At 45.9% G+C, this 21,735-nt stretch overlaps 1 protein-coding gene across 5 annotated transcripts; it reads right to left on the bottom strand.

The window, feature by feature from the left end:
- Nucleotides 1-172: 172 nt before the first annotated feature.
- Tyf (twenty-four) lies at nucleotides 173-21,260 on the bottom strand. 5 transcript variants are annotated; one of them, XM_071702692.1, is made up of 9 exons: nucleotides 18,364-21,260; nucleotides 12,209-12,322; nucleotides 11,762-12,124; nucleotides 11,300-11,584; nucleotides 9,683-10,070; nucleotides 9,060-9,521; nucleotides 8,609-8,981; nucleotides 6,792-8,524; nucleotides 173-6,680 (listed from the first exon to the last, which is right to left on the bottom strand). In XM_071702692.1, exons 1-9 carry the CDS (start codon nucleotides 18,772-18,774, stop codon nucleotides 6,613-6,615), a joined length of 4,197 nt encoding a protein of 1,398 aa, XP_071558793.1. In that variant the 5' UTR covers nucleotides 18,775-21,260; the 3' UTR covers nucleotides 173-6,612. The 5 variants fall into 5 exon arrangements, with proteins under 5 accessions (XP_071558793.1, XP_071558792.1, XP_071558791.1 ...); XM_071702691.1 differs by having other exon boundaries at nucleotides 9,060-9,518; nucleotides 11,300-11,587; nucleotides 18,364-21,259; XM_071702690.1 differs by having other exon boundaries at nucleotides 11,300-11,587; nucleotides 18,364-21,258.
- Nucleotides 21,261-21,735: the final 475 nt, after the last annotated feature.

Raw genomic sequence — 21,735 nt, 5'->3', positions numbered from 1 at the left:
GAAGTACATTCTGCTGACTACGTCTTCAAAGAAAATATATGAGAAAAGAATATCTTGTTAACGTAATACGTATACCCATCCTGTTATAATCGTACTTACGCTTGTAACAAACACATTCTTGATTAACTTAAAACAAAAAGTTTCTCCAAAAAAAGTGGTAGTATGCAACAGATGGAGAAGCAGGTATAGTTTCTTTTCGGCAATATCGTTATTATTTACATTATGGTATATCGAGATGCAGACGTCAGGATTTTCTTCACATACACTCCGACAATTTATCGTTTTCAACAAAAACCATTTATTCACAGGTCGTAGCCTCTGCGGATGCAAAATAACACGCCAAACTAGCGATCTATCGCTTAGCTTCGGAAAATAATCGCGCGAAGCGCATAGAATGGACATATTCTTATCCTCTCAGGAGAACCGCCTGTTTCGAATCGCCACCCCTTAAACGCGCTAATGACCGCGACGCCTTACCGAAACCACGTTTCGTTGACGCGCGATTGCCGCGAGATTGTTATCATTATAGTCATTTTGGAAGTTTACGTAAAATATCAAAGAGATAATAAGTATCATCCACTGTCTATGGTACTGAGATATGCTATCTCAGCACACTTTTAATAACTAACACCGCTTTACTCACAATATATCTATATATAACAAACAATAATATAAACTTATATTAACTTGCGATGCAACAATTAGGAACAAATGTGTCAATGCGATGGCAGTACGAAGCTAACGCGTCCGGATGTCCATACAAATTATGCGATTATCCAACACAGACTCGTCGAAAGTTAACTTGTCTAATCCACGTAATCCTACTAACTAATGGTTTCACGATGAGGACCGCGAGAGCGATCGCTGCGGAAAGAAGAACCGGATAGGCCACGGATAAATCGATCGTCGAGTTCGTACCAGACAAAAATTCAAAAGTTGCGCATGTGTATGTATATCGGAAATGAATTGTACGCGAATTAAACGGAAAATTTGCGACTCGCTTTAAGGGACCGGTTGAAAACAGGCGACCATATCCCGACATATATATAATATTTATATACGTGCGCCGATCTCTCACATTGTACGTGCATGCGCTTCAAAAAGGAGAAAAGGACGAAGAGAAATAGAGAACGACTCATTCTTTTTTCTTTTATCACAGTATTGCACGCAAAGCTTGTACGAAATCGCAAGTAAGACAGCATAAAGGCCAAATGGCGGACACTACACGCTCTCCTATCTCTCTCTCTCTCTCTCTCTCAGAAACACATCCGCGGGGAGGGTTGGAATTCTCTCGCACAAGTAGCGAAATGTTCAGTCCACTTCCTCGTTCTCCCTCTCCTCCTCTCGCTCTCTTTCTCTCTGCCACTCTCATTCATACACACTCCGGCATATTCTTTCACATTCCATGGCAACGATTCCGAACGACCCTTCACACCCGTGGTCCATGACAGCTTCGGCGTATATCCGACAAGTTATTAACAAAATAATAAGCCACACGTGCGTGTGAATACACCACCTGAGAATAAATCGTGATATATCTCTTCGCTTTCTTCGTAACGATCCCTCCGGATTTTTTCCCCCCCGGCTTTTTCACGCAAAACGTTACAATTTTCCTTCCCGTACGGTAGTGCCTTAACAATCTGTCGTCGTTCAACGGAAAGATATAGCGCGCAGGCGATATTTCGCTCTTGTCCGGGCTGACGCGGGCCGGATGGCTTCGACGTCTTAATATTAACATCCTAATGGAACGTTAATCTCCTTAAAGAAGCCTCGGAAGAAAGTCGCCCCTCTCCGGATAATTCTGCGAACGCTCGACAATGCGTACAGAGAGAATCGCTGTACTCCCGAGCGATCTGTCGAGACAGATTTAACACGGAGTCTCCGAAGACTCTCGATTCCGAGTAAAATTCGATAAAATAAAAACAAAAAGAGGAAGTTGAAAGCTGTAGATCTTCGCCGAAATTAAACGGACGAAGACGAGACTGCGAGCGATTTTCTTCTCTCTTCGTGTAGCTTCAGCCGCGAAGTCCCGAGAAGAGAGGAGGAAAGTCCAGCGTCGCTTCCACCCCGGAGGGGCGACGAGAACGCGGGTTTTTGATTTGCCACCCCGGGACGAAGCTCGCCGATGCGATTACGACCTCGACAATCAGATATCACCGTACCTCGCACACTCGCGAAAGGGGGAAACTTTGGCAACAGACACACTCGCATCGTTAGGGATTTTGCAGCTGGACAGCACAGCCTTTCACGCGCACGCAAGATCCACAGTTCGATATACACAGTATCTCTCACTCTCACTCGCTCTCTCACTTATTATCTCACTAATAATAGCGGCATTAATTGTAATCTTAACTGGATAATTTTGCCGTAGCGTTGGTAATAATCATACAATGTTATATGATACAGCGTCGTATGTACAATACGAGAGGAGGATCGTTTCGTTATCGAGTAACAAATTGTACAGCGGCGCGGGACCAGCGTTGAGGGGGGAGGAGGGGTAGTCGAATCGATTTCCCTCGAGAGATAGACCGTCGGACGGTTACTTTTGCTCCTCGGTCTGCGTTCCGTCCGGGAACAACGGCTAGCTGGCGCGTGGCGCGTGATTATCTCCCGGAGGTAGTCGCGACACTCGGCTGCCGGGTACATCGGATCCGGATGCATCTCGCGTTTTCGCGCGAGCGAGCGATTAACGGACAGCTGACGCCGGAACAGGGCGACGGGGAAGCGTCTCCGAAAAGATTAAAGGGGAACCTGCGCGAAACCTGAGCTAGACTCTCGAGGGCGAAACACCTCCGGCGTTTCCGGGGCGGAAAACACGGTGCGCTAAAACAGATTCTGTGAATGAATGGAGATGCAGATCGATGTGAAAGAAAATAAACATATATTTATTCCTTCTCATAAACGCTTATAAACAAAAACAGTAAGGGGCTGGCTGGGGGGTCGGGGGAGGGGGGCGTACAGGTATTCGTGTATAACTTAGCTTTTCTTTCCCTTTTTGTTGATTTTTTTTTCTTCTTTTTCTCTTTGTTCCGTGTTCGCTCGTCGTTTCTTTCCTTCCTCGTCGTCTCGTCGTTTTTCTCGAGTTGCGTTCTACTCGTCGTTAACCGCCTGATCCTGATCGCGTGATGCAGATCAAAGAGACAAAAGTCGGTCCCGGCCGGTCCGCAACGAACGTCCGCGCGTTCCCACGCGCGTGTGTGTCCATCGAATGAAGAAAAAAAAGAGAAAACGTTAATTATGTATACTCTACACGTGCGACACATGGTTGGCGTAGTCGCCACCCCACACTCGCTATGTACACTGTTTTTTTTTTTTTGTAATGGTCCTATCTTCTTTCTCTCCCTTCTTTTTTTCTTCCTCGCTTAAGTCCTTCTCCACAAGTACATTTGCACTAGTCTTCGCGAACTCTTATCACTTAGCCATTTGAACCGGTCAACATGGCACAGGCTGAGACTGCATTCAGTTGCATTTAAGGCGAGTGGAGCACCTGACTCTGTTTCTTTTATTTTTTTTTTCGTTTTTCTTTTTGAAATTGTTAGTTCCTTCGCGTGTCGAGTCGAAGTAGCTCGGAAAAAGAGGTATCCGTCCGTGAGCTGGTCAGGCGATTCAGTCAAAGTAATAACTGCGAGATCGTTCACGAGTGTGCAGTGTGTCGAGAGGTGTGATGTGGTGTGTGTGTGTGTGTGTACACGTAAAATAAAAATAAAAAGGAAATGAAGGGTAAAAAAAGAAAAGAAATCGACCAGTACATTCTCCGTTGGAGCAACATACGCGGGGAGGAGAAGAATCTAGGAGAAGCACACGAGAAGGAGTTTAAAAGAAAGTTCTCTCGGTGGAAACGAGTGGAAAGGCGGCTCTCGCGATTGCACTTTTGGAATGTAACGTCGACATCGGCCACTGAATGTAAAACGTGGTAATTGGGGGAAAAAAGAAGGAAGGGATAACTGAAGGCGTCTGGCACAGTCAACGTAACGTCGGAAACGTGTCTCCCGCGAAGTTGCCCTTTAAAAAGGGGGGGAAAAAAAGGGAAAGAGAGACCCTTCGGGACACTTCGTCAAGTCCGTAACGGATATTTTAACTGCCGCCTACGGTCGTACCTTTTTTTTCCGAGTTACTCTTTGATATGCGCGATAAACGCTTGCGTCGTACAATTAAATATCTCGATTTCTCGCTTATCTCGAAAGCTGTACCTCCAGCTGGAACTATCTCCTACATACTGGACAAAAACATGAAAATTATCAACGGAGCACGACAATCTTTTTTTTCGTTTTTACACAATTTTGATATTTTGATATTTTCGCAAAAAAAGAACGATATATAACAAACTTGACCAATATTAATTCATTAATCATAATTAACTCGCGTTATAATACTATAGTACACTTTCATGCTTCCATATGAAAACTTATCTATGATAATTTGTTTTTTATCATTACCTATGAAGGCGATAAGTTTCCACGATTCGCATCCCAATCATTCTGTTCTTCCATATAGACGTATGAGACTGCTGTACGAAGGTTTTATTCTCGTATAGAACGACGTTGTTTACGCAATGCGAAAAACAACGTCAATAATAAAATCATAACGATTATTAGAATGTGTTTTCGCGCCCCGACGAATTGAAAGATGCAACTAAAGTTAGCTTTTAAACGCAAAGGGGTTATTTTAATATTTAATCCGTTCAGTAATATTTGGAGCACGATACCGCGGACCTGCAGTGTCCCCTGAGGTTTACAGAAGTTCATATAGACTTATATTTAAAAACCGTATAATTACAGTAGTTAAAAGCAGCATTACATGCGTTATTATTTCTCTTAGGCTCAATTTTTTTTTGTTTAGGCATTTACAGGCATACGAATTTAAGATACGGCTTATATATCTTTTCTTTTTCTTTTTCACCTCCAGTTTAATTTAAAAGATTTAGAGATCCACCCCCCGTATATATACTTCCGTATATACATACATTATATTACAGCGCGTATATGCTTTCATCTACATATACCTCATCGAAATGGTAACGCGTGCACGTTTTCTTCTTACGCCTGTAAATTAAACGCCTCGGAAAAAAAAGGAAGAAAAATGCAAGAGAATCCCCGCACGTTTCAGAAATTCGACGAAACGAAAGCTTAGGAACTGGGAACGTATCTCGCGTGCGTGGAGCTTTAAGTGAAAGTCGAGTTACCTTTAATGAGCAAACGATACGTATTAATACAGTGCACACGGATTACCTTCGTGCATTCCCGGGGCAATGCCTCCTACCTCAAATCGAACAGCAATCTCACCCTCATTATCACCCGATCACGGTCTACATGAAATTAACGCACACACGCATTCACACCATTGTATATTTACTTATGATCACAAGCATCTTCTTATAATTATCATTACGAATAGTTATCAGTTATTTTTATTAAATAAGCAAGTCTGTGTAAAAATTTAACGTTTTTGCGATTCATTCAGCATTCTTCACAGACATTTGACCAGATTTTGAGCTTTCTTTGACGAAACTCAGTTAGTGACCATCTTTTTTTTTTTCCCCTATTATTTTAAGCTATCGAATGCTCCACAACTGGAAGAAGCAGCCACTCTGAGTTCTAAGTCGACCACGCTACTTCGATATATTACACACAACCGCGCATTTACATCTCTTTCATTTACAGTCGTCTTAATTTGTATTTATCGAGTAAAGTACAATATCTGTATATATTCTGACCTTCGTCATATTTCGACTCACCGATCATAACCCGTTGGTTCATAATCTTCCATGATGTCGATTTAAGATCGTCTCAGTTCGAGAATTCGAAACTACTTACAGACGTTTTACGATACTTCTCATAGATTTCTCGACTCGATGTGATTAGTGCAGGCTTCTTCAACACTTTTCCATTGACTTGCCTAAAGATTCGTGACTTCAAAGGCACCAGGAGATACCACTGTCGATGGACGAGATTCTTCCATCGAGGCTCGCCTCTCATGGTAGACCTGGTTATTACAAGTCCATATCTCTCTGCGTAGCGTTTTCTTCCAAGCACTTCTTACAATTGTACACCGGTTATACAAACCAAGACAATCTTCAAAAAATTTATAGAGATGTCTGACGTATGTACACGCGTGGCTCGTACGCTGGAAGTTCCCTGCACTCAAAGAAACAAAGATACATCTCTCTCCCAAGAAAGAGATGTTTTCCGATCAAACGTTCCTAATTGTCAATACTGAAGTTCTGCGACTGTCGCCATCGTTGGAAATTTAGCAAGTACATTGTACATTATTTGGAATATACACTTTATCCTTTTTTCCCTTTCGTTTTTGTTGACTGATTATATGTACATTGCTATTATTATCTCTTGAGGCACACTTTGCACCACTCAGCTTCACCGATCTCGCGCGTTGACACAGCGATCTTAGCGTTTGACTCGAAGAAGCAAGATTCTCCGAACGAACTTTAACCGTCCCGAAAGGAGCAATCGTGCACGCAGCACGTAGGAGTGCTTGGTCTCGCGTATCAACGTGATTGAGACTCATCAAACTAACTATTTGCAATGGAAGTGGTTTACCAGTACAAAAGTTACTGTCATTGCCTATTGCCTTCGTCGCGTCGAAAACTTTCTAACTTCACTGTCCGCTGTAAAACTGTATACGGCCGGTTGTCACTGGCATTTCTCTCATGACAGCGTCCCATGCTATTGACAAAAAGAAGAAACAAGAGCAGTGAGTACAAGGAATACGCAATATAGTAGGAATGACGCATTGAATAATTCGGTTAAGCTCGGAAATGCTACGGTGTATCTTACCTAAGCCAACGAACGACACGATCTTATCGTGGTTGTACGTTTGCACATTCAGTTCTTCCTCGGGCGCTACGTAGAGCATAGAGAAATCTTCCTTAGGCGGGTGAAACTTCTCCATGATTCCGGGTGGCGGTGGAGGCGGCGGTGGCAGATACGTGGGTGGCGCGAATCTGGTGGGATAGCTCATGTACGGCAACGGTTGCACCATTACCGGATGCACAGGCGTCATGGGATGAGCGTTCGGCTGCTGCATGTGATAATTGGACGAGAACTTGTCGTATCTCACGGGTCGTATTCTACTTGTCGTATTCTCGGCGAACAACGGCGGATTTCTCTCGAAATTGTTGGGCGGCGGTTTATTGACGAGCGGCGGTATGGCCGGGGAAAAAGCCGGATTCGCCGTGATCGTCGGAGTCACCTCCTCGTTGCCGTTATCCTCCGAGAGCAGCAACTCGTTTATCTCGAAGCCGAACGTGAGTTCCGTCGGCAGATTGTTGTTCTTCGCGATGTCCGAGGAAGTTTCGTCCAACAGGATCACCGCGGGTCTAGGAGTCGAACTCTTCGTCTGCTGCGTCTCCGCGGACGGTCTTTGCGACTGGTCCTTATCGGACTGCGCGTTCGGCGACTTCGTCTTCTTGCTTTCCACGTCGTCGCGCTGCTGATTATCTTGCTTCGAGTTTTGCGGTTGACAGACTCCCACTTTCGCATCGTGCTTCATCGCGGTGTTCTGATACTCCTTCGCGATCCTCGCTGTCCTTGGATCGCTGCTAGTCGTCTTGTTACTTCCAGATTCAGATTCAACGCTCTGCGAGTCCTGCGTAGGTTTTGCAGTCTTCAACTTCTGCGCGTCCGCGCCGTCGTGCGACGCGCACGTTGGATTAGTCTTGCTCTCGGACTGCGGGACGTCGGTATTATGCGATTTCTTGACTGTCTCCTCCTGATAAAAAGACGCAGGCTTTTTAACGTGTTGCTCTTCGTGCATTCCCTGAGTTTGTACATTTTGATTACTGTGTACGTAATTCCTACGAGAGCGAGGATTGTTGACTCGTGGAAACGTAACAGAATCTTTATTGTTGACGGTGCAATTAGGATTGTTATCGGTATCGACTGGATTATAATTCATCGTTGTACTATTATTATTGTATCTTGGCGTTACGGCGTTTATCGCGGTAGTCTCGTTTGAATTCGGGCTGTAATTGCTAGAACTCGCATGTTTCTGTTCCTTGTGTTCTGTTGCTTGCGTTAGGCTTTCGTGCATCTTCTCGATATCTTGCACATATTTAAACACTTGGATGTTCTTATTGATGGCCTCTTCCTGAGCTTCGGCTTTCTTTTGATCTGACGAATTTTTCATCTTCGTCAGAGTCGGCGAAAGTGGCTTCTCGAAAGCCAGACCCAGACTCGCTGCTGCATGGTTCGATTGGGCCTGTTGCTGCCTAGCTTTCCTCTCCGAATGCTGCAACTCGTCTAGACTCGGATAATAATCTTGAGGCACTTTATCCGGTTCTGAAGAAGTCTTGGGTGGAACACTGGGCCACGACGACGTGTTTAGCATGGCGGACATGGTCAGATTGTGTGTCATGTTGATGGTAGCCATGCGCGCTATGTCCGCGTAACTCGCCTGCGGAGTGCCGCCCGACGATGTTGCAACTTTAACCAAATTGTGCTTTGAGGTGTTCGACGTAACCGGCAACGAGTGAACTGAATCCAAATCGCTACTATCTGCCGATTTGTCGCTGCAAGGAATTACAACATATTTGAACATTATAATCTTTAAGTGTCGAATCATCTGTTACAAATATGCAAAACTGTCTAATTACCTCGGAGGCATGCTGCTAGCCGATTTTCTTCGGAGTTCGGGAGAAAGAGGTGTCCTATAGTCGTTAGAAAATCCTCTAGAATTCTGGAGATACGATCCTGATGTCGTCAGGTTTTGCGCCCTGCCGCCACTGGAGCTTCTTCTTTGTTTCTTGCTCTTTTTCTTTTTCGTAACTACCAGAAATTCCGTCTCGTGCTCCGGTTCCGGATTAATCTTTTTGTTGGAATTACGACGGCTCGTGTAATCTTCTCCCGTGTCATTGCAATATATCGACTGACCTTCCTCTGTCCCCCAGGATCGCCTGTCGCCTCGACTATCAACTGTCGCATCTCCGGTGCTTCTTTGTTTCGGACGTCGCAATGCTATATTTACGCCTATCATTATAAAAACAGTATAATATTAAGAAAGATACATATAAATCATGTCTAAAAGCTGTATATATACACACATACCGTGTTGACTGGACACGCTGCTGGCACCGCTGGAACTAACACTTTTCTCCGTCGTGAGATCCTCTAATTTTGTCTTCGAGATCTCTTCCAGGGAATTAGATTTTTTTAACTTGGAAGGCAACTGTTCTCTCTTTGTATCCTTCTCCCTGGTTCTCGGTTTTGTGCCGGAACTAATCTTCACTCTAACGGGATTACCGGTCTTTCCCTTTTTGCTCTTGGATTCCTTATTCTCAATGAAGTTAATTAGACTGTCGATATCTTCGACGATATCCTTACGATGGCCTTCGACATTTTCGGCATTGTAAACTTTGACATTGTGTTCCTGAGTGTGTTTTCTCCTAGGTTTCTTGCGTTCACCGTTATATGTCTGCACAGCGTTTCCGTTTTCGTCTAACGACTTCTTCTCCCCCGACACGGATGGATCCTTCATCGTGATGTGCTGCGTTGTATACCTGGGACCTTCTGTGTGCAAGTCACATATTTCAATTTGCAATAAATAACTCTATTAATTTTGAGACTCGGATAAAACGCACGTACATTCTAACGCATCCATAGAAAAATCTTTCAAAAGTTTAATACGTCAAGCATCATATAAAGGACATATATTAAAGTGTCATTCTTACCCATTGTTATATTTTGCGTTTGCCAAGATGCCGGCATCACGGAGCATAAACTAGGTACGATTTTGCTCTGGCTAGTGCTAGAACCATTTGAAGCCCCACCTATACTGCATTTTACGCTGTTGTGTGGTTGAAACAATGCCCCTGTCACCTCTGTACCATTGACAGACATTTTTGATTTCTCTTGCTTATGATCACGTATAGGAAACTCTATAGTGGTGTCCACAGGTGTCTGTGTTATATCGAAAGTTGCTCGTGTGACATAATGGATCGGTTTGCGCGGTTCGATAATTTTCAATTCGGTCCCTTCATCATTTTCAGTGTCTAACGAGCGAGGCCTCTGAATCCCACTTGCCGTAGATCCTACATTTCTTTCACTGATAGCACCTACCTGCAATACACAAAAAATTGTATCCTTCTAAATGTCGCCTTTCTGCCTTCATCAAACTAATTTCTTTGTATAAAAATAGAAAATAATCTTTCCTACATGGAAAAAAAATGATATTATATCAACAGCAGTATAATCGAGATAAAATCTATTGATGCAACATCAATATTAATGAACAAAAAACATCAGATAGTTGTTTTAATAATTTAAATATTTGACCCAATAATATCCAATTAAATTAACTATTTATGTTTGTGGCAGCCCGTGATGTCGACGTTTAATTAAAGCAACTTCTTTTTTTAATTGAACAATATTTTTTTTCCGTGCATTATTAAAATATAATATTGAAATGAAAAACATTGAAATATTTATATGTATACGGAATAAATGTTCTCTTAAAATTTAACAAAAAATAATAATAATTGTACAATTTGACTCTTTAAATTGTTTTGTAAGATTTTCCCTTATTTATTAACCTTTCAATACCACATGTACGTCATGTGTCATTTCCATGCCATTTAAAACCTATTAAATATTGAAAAAATCGTTTTTATTCCAGAGAATAGATTCCCTCTAAAAAAAAGGCTTTGCAATAAAAAGAATATCTCTCAGTGATGATATGAATCGTTGATCGGCTTTCGAGCAGCAAAAAGTTATTAACAAAAGTTACTGACAAACACGAATGACCCATGTGTGGCTTTTGAAAAAGATTTTTTTTACAAACAAGCGAACATTATTTTTCAATATATTTTCACTTATTAAATATTTGAATATATAAATATAATTTAAATATAAATAAAAAATAAATATAAATATAACAAAAATTTTCATTAGAAATACATAAATAACGCTATCAATTTTTTTTTAATTTTAAAACAATTATAAAACTGAAAAAAAATTTTTCAAGTTTTATATATACATATTTGAAAAATTCCTATATAATCGATAGTATCTGTATAGTGCCGAGATTACTACAAAAGGAATAGTAAAATTTGTAATAAAATTTACATTAAAATTTAACGAAAAATTCTCTTCGTATATCAATTAGCTTTGAAAGGCAAATTACCGAGAGAATCTTGCCGCGAAAACTCCTCTAATAGAATCGGAATCGGTTAAAACTATAGGTCCTACATATCACTATAAAACTATAAAAAGACGCACAATACAGATATATGCAGAAGGGATCGCAACTCTAAGAGGCTAAGGATCAATTAGCACAAATAATATTTTACCTCAACATCACCCAAATCGATGACCATGTAATCCGATTTATATTCCGGGGGTGGATTATCTGACTCCAGCATTTCATTTGTTCCGTATTTTCCTTTGCTGGCTCGTTTCTCTCGTGTTTCAGATTCTCCCTCGCCTGAACTACCAGCGGTGTCTCTTTTCAATTCCTTTTTCTCTTTCTCCTTCTCCTTCTCCTCTTTCTTTGTACTGGTGTATGATGGTTTGTCTAGAGACTTGGATTTTTCCTTATTGGTCCAATCATAAGCTGACCGTTCCTCGTAGAAGCTCTTCTTCACAAACAGATAAGAAAATTGCCAATATGTTGCTTACATTCTCATCAAAGTTACAATATTATGACGATTAAATGTCTTTCAAAGAAATTTTTTATATAATTCATTACATGCACTAATAAAACAAAGACATTTATATTTACGAATATTATTATTAATTCTAATGATAAATACCTTCTTATCGAATGTTAGATCTAAATTAGCCAAAGAAGCAAGGTTATGCGATGCATTTACATTCGACGGTAATGATCCACCTTCTCTCTGTCTAGCAGAGACACTGGGTCCTGTGTATTTTTTATTCTTTCTCCTACTACTTCCGTAAGTGTGACACGAACTAGACGTCAGATAAGCAAAACTACTATCGAATTCCGAAGCTATAGGCTGCGCTAAATTCTGCAATGATCCGCCATGTGTCAAACGCTCGGACACAGACTCCCGTTTATGCCTTCTGCGATTTGAGCCCGGAAGACAGCGTGAATTAGATATCACTCTACGGCCTTCCTCAGTCTCGTCCGCTTCTGCCTCTTGCAAAAGTTCCTACAAAGCACACATATCAATCTATACATCTTAACACAATAGCATTTTTATGTTCAATAACATAATTTCAAAGCCCGTACGTACTTTAAAAAGATTAGATTTTCCTTCCCGATCTTTCGGACGTTTGTATGTTATAGCTTCATCCAGTAAAGCCCGTAACTCATTATCATTTAGCATAGACAGAGTTGGTGGTTCCTCCTAAAAATGAGAACAACTGAAAAAATTACGTTATTTACGCAAGATTGCAGAAACTGCACTGTACTGATTACATTCTCGTAGAGCTTTCCTATTTATCTTAGCCAAAGTAAATACACTTTAAGAGTAAGTTATTAAGGTTCCTAAAGTTCTCTTCTATTTAAACATCACCGTCTGATGTCTACATTCTTAATTTTAATAGAAAATACATTGCGGAAAACATGTATTATCTATATTGACACGATGTTAAAATAGTTTTGCGATAGGAATTAATTCGTACGCGAGCTGGATAAGAACAGATGTATTGGCAGATCCCTAGAGAGTGAATTTAAGGTTTCTCTTATTGGATCTGTGTAAAGCCGGTTCTACAATACGTCGCAAACGATGGCAACTGCTAGTTGAAAAGTGTTATTTCTGATTGCCGATTGCCAGTTACTGTCGCCAAAAAAGTTAAAAGTTCGCCAACTCTCTTTTGACAACCGCAACGTGGAAATAACACTTTTCAACTAGCAGTTGCCATCGTTTGCGACGTATTGTAGAACCGGCTTCAGGCTTATAGCAACCACATTGTGAAGCATATATATACATATATAGCTTATGTATCTTTTAAAAAGATGTACATATGTGTATATATTATATTATATGTATATACATATATCTTTTTACATAAATAATGACATACGCACATATATTCATGCGCCATTCCCAAAACGCCAGGTAAACAATCAATCTGATGCAATTTGATCGCAATTTTGATTCTCAATAAGACCCTCTTAACCACGCCAACATAACCAATTAGCCTGTCCACAAATGGAAAGCAGTTGAAACAGACTCCACTATTCCACATGGAATCATACACAGCTCGTACACGCGGCAATAGTGTCAAAAATAAAATGCGTCGAGATACGCGTGCCGTTATCGTCGCTCCGACTGAAACTCCAGATTTTATCCAGCGCGATTATACCGGGTGCGGAAAAAGCGCGCACGCACTCAAGCACGCTCCGAGAGTTATACGTTACGTTCGTTCGCACACGGGAAACTCGATAGTGTCCGAAAAAGAGAGAGACGGACAAACCACCGACGGACAAAGCGTCGAAAAGGCGAAAACGAAGACGGTGGGGAACGCGGGGGGGGGGAGGGTGAGACGGAGAGCGGGCGAAACGAGGGGAGGCGAAGGGAGATCTCGGGACAACGATACAACGTTGGTTCGGCGAACTCGCCGAACGTTCAATGACATGACGAGAATCGTCACGGAGTCCCAATTTCTTATGCAGGGTGTTGTGCGTGCGCGCGAGAGAGAAAGAGACAGAGAGAGAGAGAGAGAGAGAGAGAGAGAGACGACGATTTACGTAGTAAATTGACGACCGCCGTCGTCGGGGACGGTGCGTAAGCCGCGGAGTCCGATCCGCGGGCCATTCGTGTGATCGATAGCGCTCCAGCGATTAGCTAATTAAGACGCGAACTCCGAGACAGAGAGAAAAGATAGAGCGGAGAGACACAGACAGAGAGAGAGGGAGAAAGAGAGAGAGAGGGAGGGAGGGAGGAAGAAAGAAAGAGAAAGAGAGAGAGAAGAGAGAGAGCGAGAGCGAGAGCGAGAGAGAGAGAGAGAGAGAGAGAGAGAGAGAGAGAGAGAGAGAGAGAGAGAGAGAGAGAGAGAGAGAGAGAGAAGAGAGAGAAAGAGAGAGAGCGATATCAGGGTGACTTACGATTTACGACGGAAGGCGGTGGAGAAAAAAATCCGCTGGGCAATGCCGGCACACGAAATTCGTATTTTTAGAGGACACACGGACGGCCGGGTTCGCTCGTTCGCTTCGCGATCGCACTTTCGCGGACTCGGCCGACTTCGCGGTCGCGCCGCCGCTGCTTTTTCAACACGCGAGCGGACGAACGTCGCGCATCCCGGAGCCCGTGGACGGAGCTCCCCGGGCTCTACGTGCACGGGCGGCGTCGTCGCCTTCACGAACGGAGGAGCAACGTCGTCGTTGTTGTCGTCGTCTTCGTCGGCCGATACGGCGGGGTCCCCCGGTTTTTGAAAGCTACTGCGACGAGCGGGCGCGGCGCGCTCTTCCCAGCATGGCCGCCGCCATTACACTGAGAGCACGGCTCGGCCCAGGGGCGTAAGAAGATTGGGGGGGCGCCACGCGGCCTCCCCGAAACCGAAATAGTTCTCGTTCCGCTCCTTTTCGCTCTCTCTCTCTCTCTCTCTCTCTCTTTCCCTCCTCCGTCGCGCTCCCGTATCGATAATTCGCGAATGAAAACGGAGTGGAAACAAAGGAACAAAAACAAAAAACAAAAGCGCGCGTTTTATCTCGATTTTCAACGCGAGGATTTGGGAGAGATTGGAGCGATCGAGAGTTTCGGGTTCGCGCTCCGGAAAAGAAAATAAATCTTCGTTCCCGCCGTCGCGAGCGAAACGTGTACGAATCGTTGTCGTGCGTCCGCGGCGACGAAATCTGATTTGTCACGGAACACGGAACGGGACGGCACGCTCTTGTTCGCGACGATCACGCGTGCGTACTCGGGCGAGTCCTCTGTTTGGAGGATCGTGCGTGTATGTATGTACTACGTACAGATGTGCACGCGATGGCTGTCCGGGATTGAGAATCGGACGGCCGCGCACTCGGCCCTAAATATACGTTCTTTGTCGAATTTCGCGACGAGAATCCGCGTGAGAATATCCCTTTCTTCCGGCGATCGTTTCGAGACTTTTTTTGTTTAAGCTCGTAACGCGAATCGCGGCTCGGCGTTGCTCTCCCCGAGATGCCCGCAGAGAGCGAAACTCGATAAACATCTGTCATCGAGATGTGAGAAATGTGCAAGAATTCCCCATATTCTGTGGCGAGCGCGTGTCAATTCGCGATCGGCGAGCTATTATTCGAAAAAATAATAGCGCAACCGGCGCGAACCGACCATTCCGGAGTTTATCGCGTCGATGAATCACGTCGGATTATCTTCGCCAATGTTGTGCGGCATGGAATCCAAAATAATGAAAAGCCGAGCTATTTTGCCGTGTCATGCCTTCCGGCATGATCCAGTCCACTCCATTGCGTCCATCTTTTTTTTAAAGCTTTATTATCACTCGCACGGACTTATATATCTGTTGTATCTTTGCTTTTGAAGCATCTAAGTGCCCGGTTTTTTAACACTTTTTAATCGAAAGATCGGCCCGGAGAAAAACATAAGCAGTAAAAAATTTGAGCAGTAAGCAAATTGACCAATGGCTAGCTTAAAGGCCATTGCACGTAACAAAGTTTTAGTCATAATCGTAAGGCCGTAAGAAAATAGACCAATCACAGTCGATTATTCTCCTTGAGCTCGAAGAATAATCGAGTGTGATTGGTCTATTTTCTTACGGCCTTACGATTATGACTAAAACTTTGTTACGTGCAATGGCCTTAAGTTTTCAAGAATACTTGAAATTTGCTCATTGCTTGAGTCTTACTGCTTAAGTTTTTCTAAAGGCCCGGGTACATAGAAAAACTTAAACAGTAAGACGTAAGCGGTAAGGAAATCAACGGTACTGATTCGCTACCGCTTACGTTAGGTCTTAAGTTCTTGACTGTGATTGGCTGATTTGCTTACTGCTTAAGTTTTTCTAAGTGCCATGGCCCTAACTTGTAGCTTTTTCTACCGTGAAAACTAGTGCAACACTGGTGCGTAATGAGTGCAATTTTATTGCTCCAACGTGAAAATTAGGTCACATATTTTCAGTGTTTAATTTGACAAATTTTTGTCAGTGCGGTAGCACCAGTGTTGCACTAGTAAGTTTTCCCAGTAGTAAAAAACGCTATAAGAAGATCGAGAATTGAAATCGATAGAATCTCGAGTCGACATGCGTTACTTTTTCCCCTGAGTGTTGTAGATACGAGAAAATATGCCTCACACCAAACGTCGCGGTTATAAAGATCTGTTTTTTTTTTTTAATACTTTGTAAGAAAAAGAAGATTTCGGAGTAGAAACTGCGGCATCTCCGATCGCAACGCCGATCTCGGGGACGTCGCCGCGCGATCAGCCGACGGTCGCGCCGTATACGGAGTCCCAGTTCTAATCGTCACGTCCCGAGAGCGTGTGCGTTCGCGGCCGATATTAGAGGCCGTGCCGTTTTTTTTTTTTCGCGAGTTGACGTCCGTCGATCGCGCCTTCTGCGCGACGCGACAAGGCGCGTTCGCACGTGGCAACTAAAGACTCCCGAAGACGGTATCGGCGAATCGGTGGGGGCTGGCCGAAGACTCGCGGAGTCGACGTCGCGACTCACCTTCCACGACATAATGGTAATGGTAATTAGTTTACGAGCCTCGCGCGATAGCGCCCATTATTGAATGGTAATTGACGAGCGTCGTGTTACGGGAGCATTTGCATGAGAGTGGTTAAAAAGGCCAGCCTGAATGGATCTTTCAATCGAAGGTGAAACGAACGAATAAACTTGACTTAAAAAATGTGTATCGTCTCCGGAATATGTGAATTGGAAAAGAAAGCAGAAATCAGTGCGCGAATAACCGCGGAATTCGTTGACTAATTGAAACGACTTGTAGCTTCGTCGAAGCTTCATCCCCGTTTTGGTTCAAAATCGGTAACGGGAAAATCATTGAGTTACAAAGATCGCGATTACGTAATCTCTAGAAAGATGAAAAATCGACCTTGATTCATATGGTGCATCGCGTAACGATCGAGCGGCTTGGCCCTTATCTTTTTCGATAAAGACGAAAATGATAAGCGTGAAAGGAGCAGCGAACAATGAGGGAGAAAAATAAGAGACGGAGGGGTAATAAAAACAAGGTACACAACGAGGCTATAATTAACGAACCAAGGAGATGAGTAATCTCCTAAGGGGGGGGGGAGGAAACATGACAATGCTCCTTTCCGACGGTGTTATTAATCATAAATAGAATGTAAACGTTTAACAGTTTAATAAATATGTGTACCCGATATACAAATTGCGCAAATTTGCGAAATAGGTCTGTACATTAATTTCTCGTTTTCTGTCGCGTCCCTCGGCATAATTCGGTCCTCAATCCACCGCCTCGGCCACTCTATCGATTTCGCGTAAATTCGGCACAACAGCCCCGATCTTTATTACGCAATACTCGTAAATCAAGAATCGAAGGCGGCGCTCCAATGGGACGTTCAAGCTCGCGATCGGATTGCCTAATTGCCCGAAAGAAATCGCGCCGAGCTAATCGAACGCCGAAAAGGGATATTGAGAACGTATTTGCGCGACGCGTCCTCGCTCTATCGAGGGCCAGCACGGCCATTTCAGGAGCGTAACCTCAGGAATGTGTCCTCAAATCGCGATGGAGATCCGCGCGACGTGAGATTCTCTAACAAAAAAAAAAGAGGATAGACGACGACCTCTCACCTTTCGACGCGATTTGTGGATTTCGAGTCCGATAACAAACGCACAAATTTTTCACTGCATTAAAATAAGGGGAGATGAATATAGCGTGTGAAATATTTGCGCACTATCTTAATTTAAATTTGTTCGTCTCACGTTACCATATCGATACCGTGTCCCGATATTCTATTTTAGAATATTATTTTATTTAGAACGAGAAAAACGCTAGCGACGGAAGACATACAATTCGATTTACTAAATAGATATAAATAATTCGTGACGCGAATGGAAATCGTTCGTTTTCGGAGAGAAGATCGTGATCCAAAACAACATCATCGGAAACGAATTAATCGAACACCTGACCAGTTTTAATCGGAGCTCATATAATTTATAGATCACACATTCGATTCTCTCGTATTTAAAAGCGAGAAGAGGAAGAAATTGGAACATTGAATGATGTGTCAATCGATGCATCATTTTCTCGTGAGCCGGATGTTATTCCTAGGCAACAAAAATAACTTTCTGACGAGATCCGACGCGAAAGGGCGAAAGCTAAAGGTCTCGAAGAAACCTTCGTCGATAAGTTTAAAGATCCCCAGGTCCATCCTGCGTGCTTCTCGTTGTACAAAGTACTCGCGACAACTTTGAAAAAGGGGAAGGTTCCTCGACGACGCGAGTCCCGAGACGTTTTCCTCGACGCAGTCGCGCTCACCTGTTTGCTGTCGGCGCCGCTGCTCGGCGGCGAGCTGATCGAATCGGCGGCGCCAGCGGCAAAATTAGCCGGAGCAATCTCGATGTTCGAAGTTTGCTCCGCGGCGGTGACGGCGACGGCAGCAACGGCGACAGAGTGGTCGTCGTCGTCGTCGTTGTTGTTGTCGTTACTGTTGTTGCTGTTGTCGCTAGCGGTCGTCGATGCGACGTTGACGTTCTCTACATCGATAACAACATCGGCGGCAGCGGCAGCGGCGGCGGCGGCAGCGACGGCGACGACGGAGGCGGCGGCGTCGACGTCGGCGGCACGATCGCTCTCGGCGATTTTGTCAGGAGCTACCGGTTCCTGACGGTGTTCCGGCCCTGGGGCCATCTTGATCGAGATTGACAGCGCGGTGTCCGCCGTGCTCATGGCTCCCTCGTCATCTCCTTCCCTTCTCTCTAACCCTCAAGGGCCATCAAGCCTCGGAAGGACCGTTCGAGGACCGCTCGTCAACGATCCGTGCCGCATTGAAGACGCTGCGCCGCACCCGATGACTCTCGGTCGTTCGAAGACGAGAAGCACGTTTACGACGACGACGATGTCTCGATGACGGAGCGTCGATCCGGTTGACACCGACGCTCACGCGGGACGCTGAGTTTCTTAACTGTTTCAATTCGAACTAATTTTGGTCCTCTTTCTCCTCGTATCCTTTTGGATTACAGACAGTACGTACGCGGCCTAGAAAAAGACCAGCTAATCTAGATGTTCACCGAGAGAACAACAATGAGCCGTCAATTTAGGACTCACGATCAGTCAATTTGGAGAACAACAGCCGCGAATCTAATTAATCTAGAAGTACCTTGGGCTAAGAAAAGGACGAGAGCGAGAGAGGTCCTTAATCCGGGATCCGATCGAGAATCCAGGGAGGTTTTCGATCAAAAACAATGTCCGGATATTTAAAACACTCACGATCTTATCTATGCAACGCGACGCGGAGTTCTTCGCGGAGATTTTCGCACTCGGTTCCGCACGCGCGCACGCGACGGGAAAGATGGCCCCGTGGTTCCTCGCGACGGATTGATCCTCCTCGAGAATCGGAATCGCGGGATTTCCCTCGGTGGAGTTCCTCGGGAGGCTCGTCGAGATCGGACGACACTCGTTTTCGCGGCGCAGCCACGTCGGCGAGAGAGGGCTGCCGCGCGGAGCCGACGGCCGAGTCCTCGCGCCGCGCGAGTTTGAGGTTAGTTCACGGGCTGTCAACCGTCGCGGCGACACAGCTGTCCCTCGCGCGACGTCATCGATCGCGGCGGGGCTCTGGCGGAAGAAGGTTCGACGTTACTCCGTCACTTGGTCGCCGTACGGAGACGTACGCGAGGATCTCACGGCACTCGATCAATTAAAGCGTTCCTTCGCGGAGGGCGAGCGCGCACGGTCCCGGGGAGCGGAGCGTCCGTACGGGAGGCAACTTACGTAAACGCGACACCGCTCTGGCGGTCACATGTCAAATTTGAACGATCGACGCGTCGCCAACGGGTGGATTCGACCGCGTGCCGTTTTTGCCTCCTCTTCCTCTTTCTCCTCTGGTAACGTCACACCCGCGCGTCGTGGGTCCGGGTCTTCTCAAAAGTGCGGAATCGCCGTGCACGGTCGAGATCGGGGCCCATCCGGTGTCGCTGCCGCGCTGCTGAACGTCGGCGTTCCCTGTCGCAGGTGGACTCCGGCTCGGCTGGACAGTACCATTTCCAAGTACGACGACGACGAGGATGACGATGACGGCGCGTCGTCGCGCGGACAACACGAGCGCCCGCCGAGGAGGCTGCTGCTGCTGCTGCTGCTCGCGCGGCGGGAGTCGGCGCGGGGAGGTGGCGGTGGCGCGCGTCGACGCGTAAAACCGTCCGGTCTCGGCGTAGCGACGCGGCGATGTTGATAATCGCCGCCGCGGCGAGCACTCATCGATTCAAAATGGCCGCTGCCGCCGTCGCCGCCGCCGCTGCGCAGAGGCGACGCGGCGAGTGCTGCACGCGCGACGCACGCACGTATGTACTGCGGAGAGTCCATCCGCGAGGACGTTCTCGCGGAGTAAACCGGTATAAACGCTACACACACGCGGGACTCACGAGTCTCACGCGAAAGAGCTTCTTGCCGTGCGCGCTACCACTTTCTCACAGCCACGCACACGCACGGCGGCACACATATACCCCGCGAAGCACGCGAAATCTCCGCGCGTCGATCGCCTTTTATCTATCCTCCACGGCGAGGAAGCGCGACGAGGCGTCGACGAGCGACGTCGTCATCGCCGCTCGGCGCGGCGCCGCGATCCGTGGAGCGCCGCGACGCACGACCGACGGCCGCTCACGGCGCGGATGCCGTCGGCATGGCAGATGCCGTTCGCTCTCTCGGCGCGCGAGGACCGCGAGGATCTACGCGGAGAATCGAGGGTTATCCGAGAAAACGATGGAGACAAGCGCGGGCAGAGTCGATTCCGCGCGGAGCGACGTGCGCCCGTCGATTGGTCGTCGTCCCCGAGATCGGGCGCGGGGTTATCGATCGCGCGACATCGCCTCTTCCTGGGGGGACCACGTCCTCGAAGGAGACGATTCTGGGCACCGGCGGTCGACGACGGTGACGGGCGACGGTCGCGACGGTCGCGACGAATTGTCCGTCGGCCGGGGCGCCCAGCAAAACCCGCCCGAGAAAAAGCTTCGATTTCGCGGGGCCGCCGGCCGCGGAGACGGGAGGCGCACGGGTAACGCGCGGAGCCGTTCCGCGGGGGCGAGAAGACAGGTCCACTTCTCTCCGAGGAGATGTCACGGGACAAGTCCTCCGTCCGAGCGACGCGCCGTCTGGACGCGCGCGAACGATTATCACCGGGAAAGCGGGGAAAGGCCGAGGGCGGACCGCCCGCTTTTGCAACGGACTTTACACTTTCCCGTCGCGACACTACAAAGAAGCGGAGAATCCTCGCTTTTGCGCAGAGGAACGGCGGCGGACCAGCCGCTCGGCCTCCGAAAATGTCGTCTGGCGCGGGCAGCCGCGTGCCTCCTCGACGAGGGGGCCTGGTGCTATTCTCCTCGCTTTTCCTCCTCGCTTAGAAACGAAACCGACGAATGACTATTCTTTTAGCGTAAAAACCATATAGAGGAGAAAAAGAGAAAACTTGAAGGATTGACGCGAGACACGTTTTTTCCTACAGCTAACACGTTCATTACGAAGCAGATGATCTTTTTAGCTAAACGTCACATTAGTGAATGCACAGGTAGAATACTCGCGAAGTAGTATTGATGTAATACATGGCCTACCAAAGTTTTATAGTCCAGTGATCATTTTAGATTAATTAAAATAGCTATTACGTACAGTATCGAACTCCGATCAACTTAATCAACGATTAAC

Source organism: Temnothorax nylanderi, unplaced genomic scaffold, assembly GCF_030848795.1.
Source record: "Temnothorax nylanderi isolate EJ_2023f unplaced genomic scaffold, tnyl_v1.0 TNYL_tig0031_pilon, whole genome shotgun sequence".
In the NCBI taxonomy this organism is placed as follows: domain Eukaryota; kingdom Metazoa; phylum Arthropoda; class Insecta; order Hymenoptera; family Formicidae; genus Temnothorax; species Temnothorax nylanderi.
The sequence above is the reverse complement of the archived record's forward strand: the minus strand, read 5'-3'. Positions and strand labels throughout refer to the sequence as shown.